This window comes from Castanea sativa, chromosome 7, assembly GCF_040712315.1.
Source record: "Castanea sativa cultivar Marrone di Chiusa Pesio chromosome 7, ASM4071231v1".
NCBI classification, from domain to species: Eukaryota; Viridiplantae; Streptophyta; class Magnoliopsida; order Fagales; family Fagaceae; genus Castanea; species Castanea sativa.
This window is the reverse complement of record NC_134019.1, coordinates 21,732,822-21,751,838: the sequence shown is the minus strand read 5'-3', so window position 1 is coordinate 21,751,838 and position 19,017 is coordinate 21,732,822. Positions and strand designations below refer to the sequence as shown.

The 19,017-nt window shown below is 36.5% G+C and overlaps 2 protein-coding genes across 3 annotated transcripts; one reads left to right on the top strand and one right to left on the bottom strand.

The window, feature by feature from the left end:
- The first annotated feature begins 3,098 nt into the window (after nt 1–3,098).
- LOC142642402 (transcription factor GTE7-like) lies at nt 3,099–5,895 on the top strand. The gene is made up of 4 exons (XM_075816750.1): nt 3,099–4,877; nt 5,008–5,224; nt 5,316–5,475; nt 5,573–5,895. Exons 1-3 carry the CDS (start codon nt 3,366–3,368, stop codon nt 5,372–5,374), a joined length of 1,788 nt encoding a protein of 595 aa, XP_075672865.1. The 5' UTR covers nt 3,099–3,365; the 3' UTR covers nt 5,375–5,475; nt 5,573–5,895.
- A 1,221-nt stretch (nt 5,896–7,116) lies between these two features.
- LOC142642981 (uncharacterized) lies at nt 7,117–18,382 on the bottom strand. Of its 2 annotated transcripts, none has more exons than XM_075817452.1 (9): nt 18,235–18,382; nt 17,268–17,864; nt 14,909–15,034; nt 14,615–14,812; nt 12,448–12,675; nt 11,237–12,361; nt 10,419–10,706; nt 8,737–9,292; nt 7,117–8,432 (listed from the first exon to the last, which is right to left on the bottom strand). In XM_075817452.1, exons 2-9 carry the CDS (start codon nt 17,826–17,828, stop codon nt 7,579–7,581), a joined length of 3,936 nt encoding a protein of 1,311 aa, XP_075673567.1. In that variant the 5' UTR covers nt 17,829–17,864; nt 18,235–18,382; the 3' UTR covers nt 7,117–7,578. The 2 variants fall into 2 exon arrangements, with proteins under 2 accessions (XP_075673567.1, XP_075673568.1); XM_075817453.1 differs by having other exon boundaries at nt 18,160–18,336.
- Between the last annotated feature and the right edge of the window lie 635 nt (nt 18,383–19,017).

Genomic DNA, 19,017 nt, shown 5'->3' with positions numbered 1-19,017 from the left:
TAACTTTATTCGGTCCCAAACATATACATTACTGAGCATAACTTGAAATTTATTCTCTCTAATCTTTAATTGTTTTGCAATTAATTGATTTTCCTCAGCTTCTTATATATTGAGAGTAATTTGTAAGAGTCTTATAACTCAATGACATAATCTACTCTCCTCTATTAAGGGAATCATGGCTTAAATTCTTATTCCTCTATTCTTGTAATTATTGAATGATAATATAAAAATCAACCAAATCCTTGGATTTGTAGCTTCAAAATCAACTTCAATGGCATAGCATTCAAAGAAGAAAATCAAGCTGGTATTGGGGTTGTGATCAAAGACAATAGAGGATTGGTTATTGCTTTGATGTTCCAAAAAATAGGTCTTCCACATTTGATTGGAGAAGTAGAAGCTATGGCAGCCGTAAGAACTTTTAAATTTTCTTTGGAAGTTGGAATAGATACAACTCTCTTGAAGAAAAGAATGCTTTTCTGGCCTCTTTTGGTCATCTGATACTTGATGCAAAGGTGTTTGTAGATATCTTTAGATATCTGGCCCTAGGCCCGTTTGGTAATTTTGTTTAGTAATGTTGTTTATATTTTTCTTAAAATATGTGTGAGTAAAAAAGTGTATAGAAATATATGTAATGTTGTTTAAAAACTAAAAACATGTGTTTAAACACATATACCAAACGGACCCTAAGTTTTTCTCAATTTCATTGCTAAGGTAATTTTGTTGCTCATAATCTTGCTAAATATGTAATATATGCCACAAGTTTATCAATGTGGATAGAAGATAGCCCTCTCCAACTTACAACTGAAATTCAAAGGCTGTTTCTTAATAAAATTGACAATTTTCTTCTTCAAAAAAACGGTATGGTCTTGTCAAATATGCTGATCTCTCCATTCAAAGTTTATCTTCCATACAATTTTCATCATTTATCTCAAGCAACTCAAATTTCCTCTTCAATAATTTTCACCTCTTTCTTGAAAGATAATATCTTCAATATTTAATTCTTTGTGTCATTTGTTCATCTTCTCAAAATTGTAGCTCTCTTGTTGTAAAGTTTCGTTGAGCAGCTTCAAATTTGTGGCTGTACATCTTCGACCCTCATATTGAGAACTTCTTTGATGGTTACCTATAAAACTAATCATGTCGATTAAAGTAAAAGTTCATAATTGTAGGTAAGTTAAAGAATGTTCCACCATAATCGTAAAGGAATTTTTTTTTTTCAACAATAATCTCATTCTTGCCCATAAACAAATTTTAGAACACCATATCTCGTCCCACCAATTTGGATTAGAATGCCTTTGTACTTCTTCCCTAGTCAATTTCATGAAATGACGAGCACGTGTTTGACAGTTCTGAGTCTCTTTGAACAAGCACACTTGAATTGAATGATTAATGTCCATCAATCCATCGAGTTATCATGATCATTGTAAAAAATATTTCACATGTATTTTGTACCAAAATTTTAAAATTTTATTTTATGCCATAGATTTTTTTAAAAATTTCCAAGCTGCTACGTTTTCCTGTCATTTGCATAGTATGCAAAGGAGTTTTGTAAACAATTTTTTTCTCAAAAAAAATTCACAACCCAATCATTTGTAAAGGGAAATACTAGAATTCAACCAAGGCCAATGTACAGAAAGGAATGTAGCCTATGGATTGACCATTGGGTTGTGCAAAACATATGACCAGAAAACAAAGGATAAGTTAAGGAGAGAAACATTGGCTTTTCAAGCGGAGAGAAGAATGATCATTGAACGACTGGCTAAAGTTCAGCAAATGAAACAAGATGGGTAGGCTATAGAAAGTAGAAACCAACGTTTTAAGTTTTAACCCATTCTCTCAATCTAGCTTGTGTTGACCTCTTGTTTTTAAGAGTTAAGACGCATATACTAGCGGTCAAATCAATATCCAACTAGCAACTCTCTAGTATTTTGAATTGGTGCATATATCTTTTTCTTCGTCATCCTCAATATTTGGTGTAATTCATGAAATTAAATTATGGGCACATAAGCTTGATTGACCCTACAGAAGAATAACACTTCAAAATGCTCAAGAAACAACAACAAAAAAATTACTCTTTTACCAAAATGTTTCATCTCCTTCAATATTGATTTTTTTTTTCAAAATCACTTATAAAAAAAGATTAATTTTCTGAAATTTCCAATTAAAATAGTTCTTATCCACTTCCCTAAGCTCCATAAAACATTTAAGATTTAAAAAAAAAAAAATTATTCTTAATCTTAAAAGTGGCTTTAGACTTCATATTTGGCAAGAAATCTTAAAAGTGGAAGATTAAAATTTTACAATGTTATAATTTAATTTAGAAATTCATTTATTATGTTTTCAAATTTAACCAATTATATTTATTACCGCAAGTAAAATTTGTAGTGATTTTAATATTTACCTTATCCAATAAGATTTTTTAATTTTTCATCGTGGAATTTAATGATTCAAGTTTCTTGAACTGGAAGTCCTTTTTATTTGGACTTTTATGCGAAGTGGTTCTAATTCCTAGTGATAGTCAAAAAAGAAAATTAAAACTCCTGTCCATTTAATGTCCGAAAGAGGGTAATATAGTAATTTCGGCAAAGAAGAACAAGTCCATGAACCCAAAACGGGAGCACAAAGTTCCAAATCACACCCCAAAAATGCCACGCAAATTTACCAAAATACCCTTCATCACATCACATAAAAAAGTGGCCGCCACGCGCTTCACCATCATTTCATCAAACCCCTAATGCGCGTTTGCGTTTCCTTCTCGCTCACGCCGCAACCACCCAGTCAGTTTCCCGCCACGTCATCACCAAGTGGGCCCCACAATTTGTTTTTCAAAAATTTTAAAAAAAACCCTAAATGCACGACAAATTCAAACCCAAATGAAAAAGATCAGAAACCCCAATTTCCAAAAACGCGCCACGTGTAGCACCACGCAGATCCACACCGTCCATGACAGGTCACACGGTCACTCCAACGGGCAGAAACAAAACACATCACAACCGTCAGATCAAAGATCAAACAGGATCAACGCACCAAACACTGCCCGTAAAAAACCCGGTCAGATCTCATCGCCTTTAAGAACCGGCCCTAGCCTCCTCTCCTTCCTCGCTCAGATTTAAGGGTTCGATTTTTGGTCCAAAAATCCCAAACCCTTCTCTTCACGATTTTTCATTTCTCTAAATTTTTTTTGTTTTATTTTCCTCTAAATTTTTTTTTTTTCTGCGAGTGGAAAAAAAAAAAAAGAAAAATTTGGGAATTCGTGTTTGGCTTCCGAGAAATTTTTTTTTCCCCAAATACATAATCGGCGCGTGGAGATCACGCCCCACTTGATTCATGGTGGCATTGAGGAATTGGGAGGCATCGATTCTTCTATGGCGTCAGCGGTGTTAGCCAGAACGACATCCAACGGTGGAGGAGCTTTCATGGCGAAACTCCCATTTACAAACCCTAACCCTAACCCTAACCCTAAAAAACGACAACAGCAACAACAATATCACCACCACCACCACCATCACCACCACGATGAATCTCCGGCTGTGACGCAATCGATAGCCTCAGACGACGCGTCGTCGATCAACCATAGAAGACGACACAACAACAACAACAACAACCACCACCACAATCACAACAACAACAACAACAATAGTAGCACGACGACTGAATTACAGGGTTCTCAGAATCACAGCAAGCAATACCTGAGCATCAACATTGCTACGTATTCGAAGAAACAGCTCCGAGACCTAAAGGTTCGGCTCGTGTCGGAACTCGAACAGATTCGCCAGCTCAGGCTGCGAATCGAGCACCACAGCAACAACGGTGGCGGTGGCGGTGGCGGTGGTGCTACAACAGCTCCGATTTCGTCGAAGAAATCGAAGGGGAAGAAACGGAGCTTGGCTTTGGAGAATCCCATTTCGAACCCGAATGCGAATTCCTCAACGGCGGTGGCGGGTTTGGGATCGATGATGAAGGCGTGTAAAGATGTGTTGACGAAGCTGAGGAAGCACAAGAGTGGTTGGGTTTTCAACGAGCCTGTCGACGTGGCAGGTATGGGTCTTCACGATTACTATGATATAATCAAGCAGCCTATGGATTTGGGTACTGTGAAATCGAGGCTCGCTCGGGATTTCTATCGATCGCCGTTGGATTTTGCGGCCGATGTGAGACTCACGTTTACAAACGCCTTGACGTATAATCCAAAGGGTCATCTTGTTCACGGTATGGCTGAGCAATTGTTAGCCAGATTTGAGGAATTGTTTCGACCCATTGGTGAAAAAATCGACCCAATTGAGATCGATCAGCAGCAGCATCATCATCGGCCTCAGATTGAACACCAACAGCAGCAGCAGCAAAGGCAGGTTTTTGATGTGGAGGAAGAGTTGCAAGCGAGTTCTTGGAACAACAAGAAGAATAGTGTTGATGTGGACGATGATGATGCTGCTGATGATGATCATTTGGTGCGGATTGAGGAGAAATCGGAGCGAATTGATAAGGTTTTGGTGGATCGATCGGAGAGATTGCAGGCGCCTGCTAGCTCTTCAAATCCGCCAACAACAACGAAAGCAGCAGCGCAGCCAGTGAAGCCGTTGAAGCAGCCAAAGCCTAAGGCCAAGGATCCGAATAAGAGAGAGATGAGTATTGAGGAGAAGCACAAGTTGGGGCTTGGATTACAAAGCTTGCCGCCGGAGAAGATGGAGCAGGTTGTGCAGATTATAAGGAAGAGAAATGGGCATTTGAAGCAGGATGGGGATGAGATCGAGCTTGATATTGAGGCTGTAGATACGGAGACCCTTTGGGAGCTTGATCGGCTTGTTACCAACTGGAAGAAGATGGTTAGCAAGATTAAGCGGCAAGCACTCATGGGCAACAACATGAAAAACAATGTGGTAATTTGGCTTATGTTTCGGTTTAATGCGGTTTTTTTTTAATTTTTGTTGGCAAATGGGTATTTAATTTGATTCAAAATTTGAGCTATTTTACTAACTTTGTTGTGGTAATGGTGATTGTGTATTATAGGAGTTACCTGTGAGTGAGAAGATTGAAGTTGTGGCGAGTGAGGCAAAGAAGCCTAAGAAAGGAGGAGGGGAAGTTGGAGAGGAAGATGTGGACATTGGCGATGATATGCCGATGTGCAATTTCCCTCCGGTGGAGATTGAGAAAGATGTAGGAGGTCATGCCAGTAGTAGCTCTAGCAGTTCTAGCAGTTCAGACAGTGATTCCTCCTCGTCAAGTGGTATAACCCGAGTCTAAATTTCCATGGTGGGGCTTGAATTCTTTCAAACTTTTGTTGAAGAAAAAATGGCTGATAGTGAGGTTTGTTGCAGATTCAGATTCAGGGAGTTCTTCAGGGAGTGATTCGGATGCTGATAATGCGCAGTCTTGAAGCAGAGCAGCAGCATTGAATTGTTGAAAGGAGCAGGATAAGCAGAATGCCTTCTTTGATGAATGCTTTCCATGAGAAGGGATGTTTTTGTGTTGGATAAGGTATATAGTTTGTGCTACAATTGCTTCCCATTAAATTTTTCTATTTTCTTTGTAGTTTGTCTTTTATGTGCTGAATTTATGAACTCTTTTGGTACAGGGGATGTTGAAACTCTGGATGTGATTTGTGGACTTTTGTGATTGTTGCAATGTATTTTGATGATGGAATTCGGAGTGAGCAAGCACTTTTGGCTGTGGCGTGACATAAATGTAAAAAGCAACCTCTAGTAGGGCATAAAAAGATGAAAAAAAAAAAAAAAAAAAAAAAAAAAACAAATGTTAGGTTAGATGGTAGAGAAATGTAGTGGAAAAAGAAGTTAGGAATGAGTAGGTGATAGGATTAGAGAAAGATTGAGATACCTATGTATACATTAACCGCATTAAACATGATTTTATAAGAAGCAAGCTATCGTGGTTCAATTCTCCAAATCTTTTTGTTGGGTGTGATTCTTTTTAAGCATGGCACAATAGAATAGAAGAGACTTTCCATGAGCCATTCCCTCCTTGGCAGATAAGGGATTCCAAAGGTTACATACATTCCAATTGTGAATAGAAAGAATCATTGGGGAAGAAATATTGAAAGCCGATTAAAACCATAAAGGGTTGTTGCTAATTTAACTTAAAATTAGACATAAATAGTTGTAATATCAAACTCCACTTAAACCCCAACCAAGGCTTTGGATTCCACAATAGGAATCATCAGACTACTAATATAAGTCGGTCGGTCTCAATCTCAAACCTATATGGATTTTTTCATATGGGAACTGAGAAGAATTTTGCTGAACACACACACACGCTGTATACACGTGGGTTGGTTAAGGTCGATGGGTGGAAGAGTATTGCTAAATGCCAATGACTAATGTTCCCCTGGAGAGAGAATCATTGTCCCCATCAAATTTGCTAGTCCAACTATGTATACTGAAAAGAAATGATTTCTGGCCCCCAAAAAAGTATTCGTTTGACACCAAACAAACATGTTCTTGGTATATTAAGGATATTGTATAATCTTTGATAGAGATGGGGGACATTGCTTTTCATTCATTCAGAAAGAAAGCACAGCGCTCGGGGGGTGGGGGGATTTCAAAAGAACAAAGCAAATTTTTTTTTTGAGAAAAAAGAACAAAGCAATTTAGAATAACACATTATATAAAATTATTACTTCCGTTGATTTTTGAGTTGTAAAGGGAGATTCTTCATTGTACAAATTAATTGAGCACAGAACAGAAACGGCCTTAAAATTGTATAGCTGACGCAAGGTACCAGCATTTTAGTCAATACTAGCCGGTCAGAGTGAGAAAGTTGACTTCTGAGATCACATTATCAATACTGTGCGTGCACGCAATTCTTCACTTCAGTGTTACTTCCAAAAGCATAATGAAAGTGTTTAGGAAATACATGAGAATAGTTTTCTGGTTCCATGTAAATGGTGCTCCTAATACAAATGCGTTTATCAACAGATGAAATTCAAAACTTCCCGGTCCAACAATTCGTCAATCATGTGCTTAAATCATACCTTTTGCACTATCAATACAGCCATATTGTTGAATTTAATTGGACACTCATGAAAATGTACCTAAATTTGCCCTTTGGAACTAAATTATGCAATGCTCAATGGATAAATCAAAAGCAGAAGCTGCTAAAGACTTGAGAGAAATACCATCATTAAAAATTTAGCAAAATGTGTGACTGTGTTCAAGAATTTATGTCCCACGGATTCTTTAACAAAAAGTTACGTTCGAGTAAGCTGTAAATTCAAAATTTTCCTGGCTATGACCATAACTCTTCCTATATAAACACTCATGACACAACAGAAAAAATAAATACTAATGCAGACAAAACTTCAAAATTTCAACATCAGACACTGTCCAACGAAACTGAAACCTTACAGGTTAAGGAGCTCCAATTAGAGAAAGCCAGAAAGTGACCACAAGAGTACTCCAAGAAGATTTCTGTTCAATCCATCTGAAGAGTTGAAAATTCTGGTTGATATTTTAACATATCACTTTCAGCACTAAATTTCGTGACTGAAAGATCTTCCTAGGATTGTAGGAATGTAGACACAAACAAATCTGCTAAGTCTTTTCACCAATATCTTTCCTAATCGTGCTACCTTTCCACTTTCTTCAAATTAACAAAATTCTCACCAAGTTGAGCTTCGCAAGCAGCATGAGCATCTGAGCCCAAATGTTTAAGAAAAGACCTGTTCAAGTTAAGGTTGGATATAATCTGAAGGACCCTGCCACAAAACTTCCGCACTTCAGCCCGCCTTGATTGCTTTTCTGGCATGTTTGTTACCAAATCCTTTATCAGATCACAGAGTTCATGCAGATGGCTTTTCATAACTTTCTTTGATGCATCTTGGCCGCTTTCATCAGTGGAAACCAGAGATTTCAGTATCTCCGCAACCAAATCTAGTGCTTCCACTCGCCGGAACTCTGACTTAGTACTACCACATTTCTCCAAAAGGAAGCCAAAGAGATGATGCCCAATCCATGGCCTTCTACGAAATATTTCTTTCAAAAATTCAGATTTTATTTGAGACTTTTTACTTTCAAAGTATCCCACCAAAACACCCTGGAAAATATCAAGAACCCTCTGGAGTTCAGACTCCGAAAACTTTCCAGCATCAATGATCTTCAGGATCCAAAAGGTTGAACTTTGAGCAAGGGAAGTAACCATTTTGTGTCGGGTCCAGGAGGCTGATTGCTTCTTCTTGGATGGACTAACAGCAGATTTCTTCCTCTTAAATGGTTTAGATGCCAGCTTCAAGTTCTTTTCTAACAAAGATTCAAGAGTAGTTAGCTGCACAGCTTCACCCTTTGGATAGTCTTTGGCTTTGAGTACCTTCTTTTGCAGAATTCCCCATATACGCTGTCCAAGCTGTTCAGAACCTTCTGCAATATGTGGGCTAACAAATGCTTGAGCTAAGTTTGAATACACTGTAAGAACCTGTGGCTTACCTGTGAATAAACAGCCACAACTACAAATAAGCAAACAGATTATGTATATCAATCATTTCTTGAGAGCAATGATAATGTAGCAAAAGATCATTCTTGAACTTAAGACACCAATCTTGGGCAACTTCACCTACACTGCCGGCCAAGGTGGCATACTGAACCCCAGCTTTACATGCAAATTTTTAATTTTTAGTTTCAATGATCCAAAAAGCAAATTAAATTTGTCCTACAGGAAATAGTGGGAATCAAGTCCCATCCATTAATATATATATATCAGCTAATATTGATACATGCAACTTCAACTTGCCTGGATTTTCATGCAGGTAAATTTCCAGCAATGACAGGACTCGAAGTTTGAACAGTACAAGCTGGGAATGAGCATTTTCACCCTCAGCCTGATTCTTTCGCTCTTTGAAAATCTGGGCTAGGTAAGTATCCATCCGAAACATTGCATCATCATCCATTCCTCCATCAGAATCATCAGAAGCATCGAGAGCTTCTTTGCCAACTTCCCCAGACACAGCATTATCATCTGCTCCTCCATTAGAATCATCAGAAGTCGCATCATCATCATCATCCTCTCCATCAGAATCATTGGAAGCTTCAGGATCTCTTTTGCCAACTTCCCTTGAACCAACAACAGCCTCAGAATCATCTGTATGCTCATCAGTCTCACCTGTATTACCTGTTTTAGCTTCATCAATTTCCTCGTCTTCCTCAATACCAAGAAAATTTTCATCATCACTATCATCCTCTTCATCCTCAGCCTCCTGATGCCTAGCTGGTTTAAAAGTTTTCTTAATGACCCGCAACATCCGCAGCAGTCCATCATCCGTGATATTATCACAAAAATATCTGAAAACCTACAAAAAGAAACAGATGCCAAATAAATAATCATATAAACTTTTTGCTTGAAATATCATCACCAATATTATGTTTGGTTCATTGGTAGAGGAAATAAAAGAGAAGAAAATCTACAAATTCTCCTCTTGTCCAATGTGTTTCCTTTATCAACAGGGAGAGAGAGAGAGAGAGAGAGACAAAAAAAAAAAAGTGTGAGGATAAAATTTCAGCAGTTTCCACTTAGAGCCACCAAACACAGGTGAGATTTGGAGAGTGTTGAATGCAAAGGAAGAAAAAAAGCATACACTTCATCTTTTTTCCCCCTTTCATTTCCCCACCACTTTCCTTACACAAGCCACTATGCAGATGCAATATGTGTTCAGAAAGAAAAAATACACACACACACACACAAAACCCTTAAAAAGTTTAAAATCTCCCAATTTCAAAACCCATACATACATATGTAATTTTTCCATGTTCTTTCCCCTCTCTCTCATCCGTTTTCATTCTCCTCCCTATCCATATTTTTTTTTCCCAAAGAGAGCCTCTAGCACATGCATAGAGGCATGCTGTATGCCAAGAGGTTAGTTTAACTTGACAGAGTGAGAGAGAGAGAGAGAAAGAGAGAGGCAGAAAATGTCGAAGCAGTAGAGGTAGCTATTCAAAGCACAACTTTTTACATTTTGCTGTAAAATTAATGTAACAGATGAATATTTTTATTTTTGATAAGTAATGAAATAGAAAAACAATTACATAGGAGTATTCTGAAAATTTAACAGACTCTTATAGAGCTGGAATTTTTTTATTGGTAAGTTACACGATCACAATGGGTTTTGAACCGACAACCTCACTCTTCACCTAGAACTTATAAGTAAAGGAAGCACCAGTTGTGGTACAAACACCATAAAGTACTTGCCATTCCCTCCATCCCCACCAAAAAAAAAAAATCATAAAGTATTATGTGATTTCCCTTCTTTTCTGTAGTAATATGTGACCAAAATAGTGTAAGAAATAGAAGTGAAAAACTATTAGTCTAGATATAACCCTCATTTATTGCACTAAATACATGAACAAATAATTCTTGAAAAAATGAACTCATAGTCCTTACTTTTTTATATCAACTATTACTATTTTCTATCAACAAACCTGCTCAATAGCAGTCCGCATAGGATTTGATGACTGCGGCAGCAATGAAAGCAATGTATCCACAAGAACATCCATTAACTGAGGTGTCGCATCACCATCCATCTCATCTTCTCCAGAGGATGGAGGAATATCAGAAGCAGAAAAAGCTTTCTTGCAACAGATGATAAGTTCAGAGGCAGCTTCTGAGAATTCCCCCGGTCGAAGGAGCACTTGCAAAAGCAACTGGATGAGCAAGTACCTCAGTACATGCAATTTATTTGCATCAGTACTAAGCCCGCAATTCCTTTCCTGCAATCATTAATAGCATAAAGTCGCATATCATGTCACAAGTTTAATCAACAAATAAGAAGTGACAGACAAGGATGTAAAAAACTAGATATTAAAATAAAACCTTGCACTTTAATCACAAAGCTGAATAGCAAGGATTTCAAGCAAATTACTGATATACCAGTGATGCATATTTATTGGCCTAGTAAGCAACATAAATTGGGCCCATGGGCCTTGCCCCAGATGGCTAATGGCCCAATATGGCTAATGGCTAGGCAACACTGATTTTAGAAACAGTTTTGTAATTGAGAGAAGGATAAAGCATAAAGGGACCTTATTAAGTTACAGTCCATATCAAGATCCAAAATCTTTAAAATACTCACTATCATACAACACGTCATAGTCAGCCACAAGTCACACCAACCTTTCATTTGTAAGACAAATGTTGTAACATGAGTAGTAAGAATACACACACACACACACACACACACCTTGCCTTCTGTTCATGCATATATAATTAAGATCAATGAAGAGGACAAAACACAAGATACCTCTCTATAAAGCCTTTTTTCCATTGCTTCTAATCTTTCAAATGTGTCTTTGTCATCATCACTCAAACTTCGAAAGAGGGAAACAGAAGGAATGTTGTGCAATGTACTAAGGAACCGCATGAAGTAAGCCCCAAGATCATTTGACTCAAGGCCATTAGCCAAAGCACGTGGCCCCTCTCCCTTTTGAGCATTTGCCAATAATAACTGGAGCTGCTCAATACACATCCTGCAAAGAGCACTTGATGTGGTTGCTTTTGGCCACCTAAACTTCTCTTGTAATTCAAAAGATGTCACTTCAGTGCCAAGAGATGCAGTGAACAAACCCTGAACAGCCAGAAATTTCAAAATTTCTTTTTGCACCCGAAACTTTGCCTCAAGATCCAGCTTCAAATATTTCAAAATACTGGGGAGAGACTCTACAACCCATGTTTTCAAGAAATCAGAATTTCCTGTTGTCCCGACCAAATCCTTATCCTCGATTGAACCTATCTCTGAATTGTCATCTGTTGTTTGACTCTGATCTGAGGGTTCCTCTGAAGCATTACCTTCATCTACAAACAAGTTTGTTAGGTTCTGAATAAACAGCATGCAACCAGATTCTGTTTTGAACCCAGCCATCAAATCTTTAACTGTTTTTATCCGTGTGATGCTATCAAACTTTCCACTGCTGTGTTTCTGTAGGCCAATAATAACCGCAACTCTTCTGACATCGTCATCTCCAACCCAAGCCGCCAACTCTTTAAGAAAATTCTGTGCAACTTTATATAGCCAAGAGTCCTTTGTGGAAAGTACATCCATCAGACACTGAACAAGTTTGTGTGACAGAACAATCGGGACAAAAGAAGCAGGCAACCTTGGGAGAGAAAGAAGCAGAACATCAAATGCCAAGTGTTTACGGTCATGAGATGACATGAGAAGGGATCCCTCAATAATAACATCACAGAAGCACTGAAAATTTTTTGCTATCTCTTCTTCAGAAGAGCTACACTTGCGACTCTTCTTGTGTTTCTTTAAAGAATTTGAAACCGATGCTGAATCTTCGACTTGCAAAACCATCTCAGGTAAAAGAATATTTAAAAGAACAGGCCACAAACTGTGAACTCGAGGCTGACAATAGGTGGATTCCTGTCATATTTCGCAAACACAAATATCTTAAAAGTTCTTCCACAATTATAATTGCAGCAAAAAAGAAATAAATATATGAATAACACCTTCAAGCAATTAGCAAGAGAGGACAGATGGGCAGCAGTAAAAAGGTTGCCGGGGATAAACGGACTGAGCAAAAGCTTGTTGAATATCGGGCTGTCAACAGCAATTTTTTCTCGAAGTTTCAAAGCTAAAAGTAATGCATCTGGGTTTCCTACTTCGGTAGATCCTTCAAACCACTCATGCAGTCCTGGAGCTTCAAGAACATGATTCAACAACGCTTCCTTGGGCAACTGTAAAACCATAATAAGACAGGTCACTAAATATACTAATACAAAACTGCAGCATTAGAAAGACAAACACCCCCCCCCCCCCAGGACGAAGGTTATAGGCAAGGTAAGGCACGTGTGAGGGAGAAATCAGTCCTATAATGTAAAAGGAGAGCCTGATCTTAGGGAATTGTATTGTGTACTGGGAACACAAAATTGGTGGATTGGTGTTGTATGTATAGATTTAATGGCAAGGAATGTGGACCATTTTTTGTGCATTGTGATGTGGAAAGCAGTGGTCTTTCCTTCTCTCAATGTCAAAATTACTGAACTGAAATCTTCATTCATGAGATCTTTGTTTGAGTGGTCTCAATGCATTCCCGTTAGTGATAGACATTCACTTGTCTTCTCATATAGATTATAAATTTTCAGTACTATTCTTTCCTAGAGTTTTGTGTATACACCATGTGTACATAAAATCTCTTTTCAATACCAATAAAAGTAATATTTAATATATATATATATATGACCTATTTTTTTAATATTTTTCCATGTTTAGTAGTAATTAAAGATAATATCCTCCTTCCCTGATAAGTGCTAGGTTAAGGGTGAGGTAATGGGTTCAAGACCCATTGGGTGCATGAAATTAGAATCCAGTCTCCCACTTGGGCACATAAATCATGTAGAACTAGGCATATATGCCCATGCAATAAAAAAATGATATGTAAGCAAAAAATATTTCACTAATATCACAGAAATTGAATTATAAAATAAATAGATAGAATATACCCAAAAAAATCATCTAAAATTATGCAACAGAAGTACATTAGAGTATAGTTTAAATTTTTTGAAAGTTTAGTAAAGGAGTTTCAGCTAGACTCTTTTATGCGAGGACTCTTTTGAATCTTAACTATGTAAAATAAAGGGGGTAAAAGGATTGTACATGTACATAAACAGGTAAAAGTTGCATCCTAAAGCAGTGGTTAAGCCAAGTGGACACCCTCTCCTTGTGCGTGTGTGTGTGTGTGTATAATATGATATTCCTGAAGATGTACAAACTAAATATACCAACATAAAAAGAACAGCCCAAGAAAATACTTACCAATATAAATAAAATGAGGAAACAATGATGAGCAAACAAATGCCCATTAAATTTACAGAAAAAGAAAGGAGGAAAGAAAAAATAAATAAATACATGCATTGGAAAGATTCAAAATCCACTGTCCAGAGTCCAAACAAAAAGTTAGAATCCCAAAAGGCAAGGGATAAGGCTAGTTAGGTAATGTTAATTAGAGCATAGCAGCAGTAACTGAGATATGGTTCAAGTTGAATGTGACAAAAAGGCAAGGGAAATGGCCAAATTAGTAGGTTAAAACAATAAAATAAACAATCTCAAAAAGCCCAATAAAAGAGTTATATTCACTGTTGAAAAGTCCACATATGATCCATATGACAAAGTAAATTGACTGTGGCACTTTGAAAAAAAAAACTATTGTGCTTCAGTATATACCCCCCCCCCCCCAAAAAAAAAAAAAGATGTATCATTATTGTGCTACCCTATAAAAGAAAATAAAATACTGTTACCCCCGTGACATTGTCCCTATGAAAATGAAATGAAATTTATAGTTCCAGAGAAAATTTAGTGTTCAAAAAATTAAGAATTCATTGATTTTTACTATAGTGAAATAAGCATCCCAAAAAATAATTGACAATCCACCGACTAATTACAATTAAAACTAGAGAACTGAAATGACATTTACGCATTATTTAATGACTCAAAACCATTACCATATATTTAGTATGGGTTTTGAAAATTCAATTAAAAAGTCATAAGTATACTTGAAGTGCATTATCAAACTATCAACACTGAAATCTATTACCATTTTCTGCAAAACAAGACAGAAGATATGTGCGTGGAAATACAAAGAAACAGAACCAACTTAACTTATCAGTAATAAAATACCTTTTCAATCAAGTCTAAAAGAACTGAAACAGCAGGTTCTTGCAAGTATCGCTTCTTCAAAGCAAGGGAGATAAGAATACCAGTGAATTCCTTGATGAATGGAGTATTCTTATCAGAATTCCACTCTTTAGTTAGTCTTCCAGATCGGGCAAGTGCACCATAAGCAAATAAGCGACCCAAAAGGCATTCCTTTGCTTCCTGCAATGCCATAAAGAATTTATATAGATAAAATGGCAACTCTATCCACACACAAAAACTAAAATAAAATAAAGAATAACAAAAATGCAAGCCTACCTGACCCTTCATTGATGATGTGACCTCTAACAAATCAACTATGAGTTTCAGCAATGAGTCCAGTGTTATGCTATGTATCGAACCAACCAAAATAGTCAGACCTAATGCAAACCCCTGTCTTGCACACTGCAAAAGCGATTCCAGCATATTACCAATGGGTTAAGTAAGATAATGAACAACAAACTTCTAAATGTTCTAATACAATTAATGATGACCCCAAGCAAGCCATTTTATGGTTTACAAATCCCATGAAAGGAATCACATAATCAGCTGAGTAACAAATTGATGATCCAGTAAGAAGAATGACATCATTTGAACCTCGAAATAAGGTAAGAAACTGACATTTCAAACACTATAGTGCTCTTCTGTATAGACTAAATAGACAATGTAGCATGCCAGAATAGGAAAGCAAATGCAACATAGGCGACCAAAAGTTAGACAATAATGACAACAATACATACATAGATATATATATATATATATATATATATATATATATATATATATATATATATATATATGCATTGTAGATATGATAGTATTTCAAAGCTATATGGCAAGTAATGACAGCTATAATTTTGAAAGAAAAAAATCAGCTAAATGTGTAAAGACATCAAGAAACCTGAAAAAAAAATGAATTTTCTCAAATATTTCTGACCCTAATAATTGTTCAACCGGGTGATGAAAGGATCATATTGAAACCAAAGTTCTTTACCTGTTTAGCATTTGGACCCAGAAGGATTAGTAAAGTTCATTAACCTCTTCTCACTCAAACAAAAGGGTCACTTTCTTACTAGTGCAAACTCAACAAACGGATTTAACTTCCTAACATTAAAATTTAAACATAAATTATGACTTGGAATTTGTTATTAAAGGAGCCTCTAGTTCAGTAGGTTTTGGGAAAATTTAAGGAGGCGTTGCCAGATTTATACAATATTAGTAGGACAAGGGACGCTTCGGTCTCTGAGGTTATGTGCTATGCAAATGGAAGAATATTTTGGGACCTACAATTTCGCCGTTTAGTTAATGATCAAGAGTCTCACTCATTGGATTTGTGTATGGTTTTGATCTATTCCACAAAGGTGCGGGGTGTAGGTTCTAACAAGCTTTGTTGGAAGCTAGCCAGCAGGCGAGGTTACGAGGTGAGTGGGTATTATCACTCCCTTTCCCCCTCCACTTCCACTGCCACTCCTTTCCCTTAGAAAATGATATGGCAATCGAAGGTTCCCCCTCAGGTTGCTTGTTTCTCTTGGACTGCTGCTCTAGGCAAGATTCTTACTATTGATAATCTTCGAAAGATGCATATTGTTGTTCTTCAGTGGTGTTACATGTGCAAAAGGTGTGGGGAATCTGTAGATCATCTCCTCCTTCACTGTCCTATAGCATATGAGATGTGGAGTATGATCTTTTGCTTGTTTGGTATTTGTTGGGTGATGCCGCAAAGGGTAGTGGATCTGTTGGATTGTTGGGCTTGCAATTTTAGGCGTCATCACAATATAGTGATTTGGAGGATGGTGCCGCACTATTTAATGTGGTGTATCGAGCGGGAACGGAATTCTAGAAGCTTTGAGAGTCATGAACGATCCATTCTTGAGTTTAAGTCTTTTTTCTTTTTTACTCTTCTCAAATAGTGGTTAGTTGTACCATCTTTTTCTTGTCTTTCCCTTCCTGTTTTGCTTGATCATTGTAATTTGGTTTCCTGATGTTTTTGCCTCTTTAGTACATTTCCTATGTACGGGGCTGTGTTCTCCTCTAATATATATTTTTCGTTACTTATCAAAAAAAAAAGACTGCCCAATGTGCGATGTCTTTAAATGTTTCACATTTGTAAAGAAAACAAAATAACTTCCAGAACTACGTAGATATGCAGAAGAACTGCTCTTTATGCATCCTGGGTACAGGGTATGAGGTTGCATCCCTTATTGAACTATCTTAATGAAGTTTTCTACTAATCAGAAAAGAGACACTAAATAAATGCTAGGATATTATTATAATATTAATTTCAGATAAGAGAAGGAGAAAGAGCAACAACTATTATACCAAAGAATGATATATATAAGAAAAATATCTTTAGGACATCAAGATATCATTGAGCCACAAATTTTTTTTATAATCCATCTTTTCATCAATCCAAAAGAATTAAAACAGTGGTTCCTATACTAAGGGAGAAAAAAGAAAGGGGGTGGGGGGGGGGGGGGGAAGGAGGAGGTTGTTCATAACTTACTGGGAAAAAAGGATAAATTATAAATGTTCACACGCACACATACGCAACCACGTATGTCTCACCAAAACAATGCTTATAAATAACATTCATAAAAATGAACTTTTATAAAATAAATAAATAAATAACTAAAAGTACCTCTCTTGATGAAGAAACTCCACGGATTAGCCTACGAATAGCATATCTCACAGAAGGTGCACAATTTTTCAAGCCATCATCCTTTACAGCCTCCAATTTCAATCCAACCTCAACAAAATCCTTATTCTCCATCCTCTCATACGCTTCCTGAACTGCCTGTAACTCTTTCACCATTGCTTCAGCAGCTGCCTCCCTTACTTTAACATCCGCCAGTGCTAAGTCCTTAAAAACATCAATATGAAATTCGGGCAAACCACTACTCAAAGAAGACACCACAGGTGCATGATCTTCACCCGCTACAGACTCTACACGCAATTGTTTGGCCTTTTTGGGTTCTTCTTCATTTTCAGAAACTGCAACATGCCTTCTCTCTTTGTCCAATGCTTTCCTCTTCTTAAATCTCTCCATGGGTTTAATGGACAAAGTTTCATCTACTTTCTTATCCTTTTTCATTTTCTTCTTCTCCAATGGATTTGGAACAACAACATTATCCGTAACTGCATCTATTTTACCCTCTACTTCTTCCTCTACTGAACTGGAGCTTCTTTTCTTACTACCCATTTAGACCAAAACTCTTTATTTTGTTCAAAATTTCCTCTACAGTGATAGCATTCAATAAAAACAACCATTAAACCTTGAAAAAAATTGAAGTAAAACGAAAATAAATGAAGCATTATAAGCACTATTGCAAGCATTCTACTTCAAAAACCACAATAATCAGTATAAATCTACAATTTCCTATCCTATAATCTCTGTATTTCATTCAGAAAATAAAACACCCACAAAATAAAGCACACAAATTTTGACAAGAAAACAAAAACCCTTTTTTTTTTTAACACAGGATCATATTCATGGTATTGAAGGTAAAGGAAAGCAGTAACTTTGCTAGTACCTGTTTGGATGCTGAGAAAATGGAAGACGAAAAAAAAAAGCGTTTTAAGTTAAGGAAAGAGAAGAAAGTGAGAACCTTGTAGGGTTTCAGGGATTGAGAAAACCAAAAACGGTGCGTTTTGTCCTCTGTGTTGTGCCTACTGTCACTTTGGCTGCCAATGGCTAAGAGAAAGGGCACAGCTTTGTTGGAAACGAGTTTATTTATATCTGTTTCTGATATTTGCAAAGCTGACCTTTTATTTTATTCTTATTATAGGATATGCCTACAAGAACATGACCTAGACAGACTTTTACTATTGTCTTGTAATAATTCTGATATTGCCCCTCGACTGTTCATATTTTGATTTGGACCTATGAAATCTATAGGATCTAAACACTCAACGAATCAATGAGGTTTTTTTTTTTTTTAATTTATACGTGAGATTGATACAAATTAACAATTTCAAAATAATAATAATAATTAACAGTTTCAAAATTAAATAAATAATGATAATAATAATAAAAATTAACAACATGCGTCAATTAAAAATAATAATGGAGTTTCCTCATGATTATTATATTAGCCAATTTAAAATAGTTTTTTCTTTTTTTTTTTCCAGTGGACCCATGCAATTTAAACCAGCTTTAATACTTTAAATTATTACTTTTTGTCCTAAACTTGTAGGATCTCGAATGTAATGATGATGAGTGTGCATTAGAATTCACGGATTGAGTTCTAGGGTAATACACAATTCACTCTCAAAAAAAACTTCGATCTTTAACCTTTTTTCAACTTTATTTTATTCACTGTTAAGATTAAAAGTTTTTTTTTTTCAATTATTAATCTCAACAATTGAGAGTTATTACACAAAGTGTAATA

Bases quoted from the DNA above. Each gene is read 5' to 3' on its own strand.
- LOC142642402 (XM_075816750.1), top strand. From the start codon at position 3,366: ATGGCGTCAGCGGTGTTAGCCAGAACGACATCCAACGGTGGAGGAGCT. The intron at 4,878-5,007 runs GTAATTTGGCTT...TGTGTATTATAG, and splicing joins ACAACATGAAAAACAATGTG to GAGTTACCTGTGAGTGAGAA. The intron at 5,225-5,315 runs GTATAACCCGAG...GGTTTGTTGCAG, and splicing joins TGATTCCTCCTCGTCAAGTG to ATTCAGATTCAGGGAGTTCT.
- LOC142642981 (XM_075817452.1), bottom strand. From the start codon at position 17,828: ATGGGTAGTAAGAAAAGAAGCTCCAGTTCAGTAGAGGAAGAAGTAGAG. The intron at 12,362-12,447 runs GTGTTATTCATA...GAAATATGACAG, and splicing joins CTCTTGCTAATTGCTTGAAG to GAATCCACCTATTGTCAGCC. The intron at 8,433-8,736 runs GCAAGTTGAAGT...GTTTATTCACAG, and splicing joins TTACCTGCATGAAAATCCAG to GTAAGCCACAGGTTCTTACA.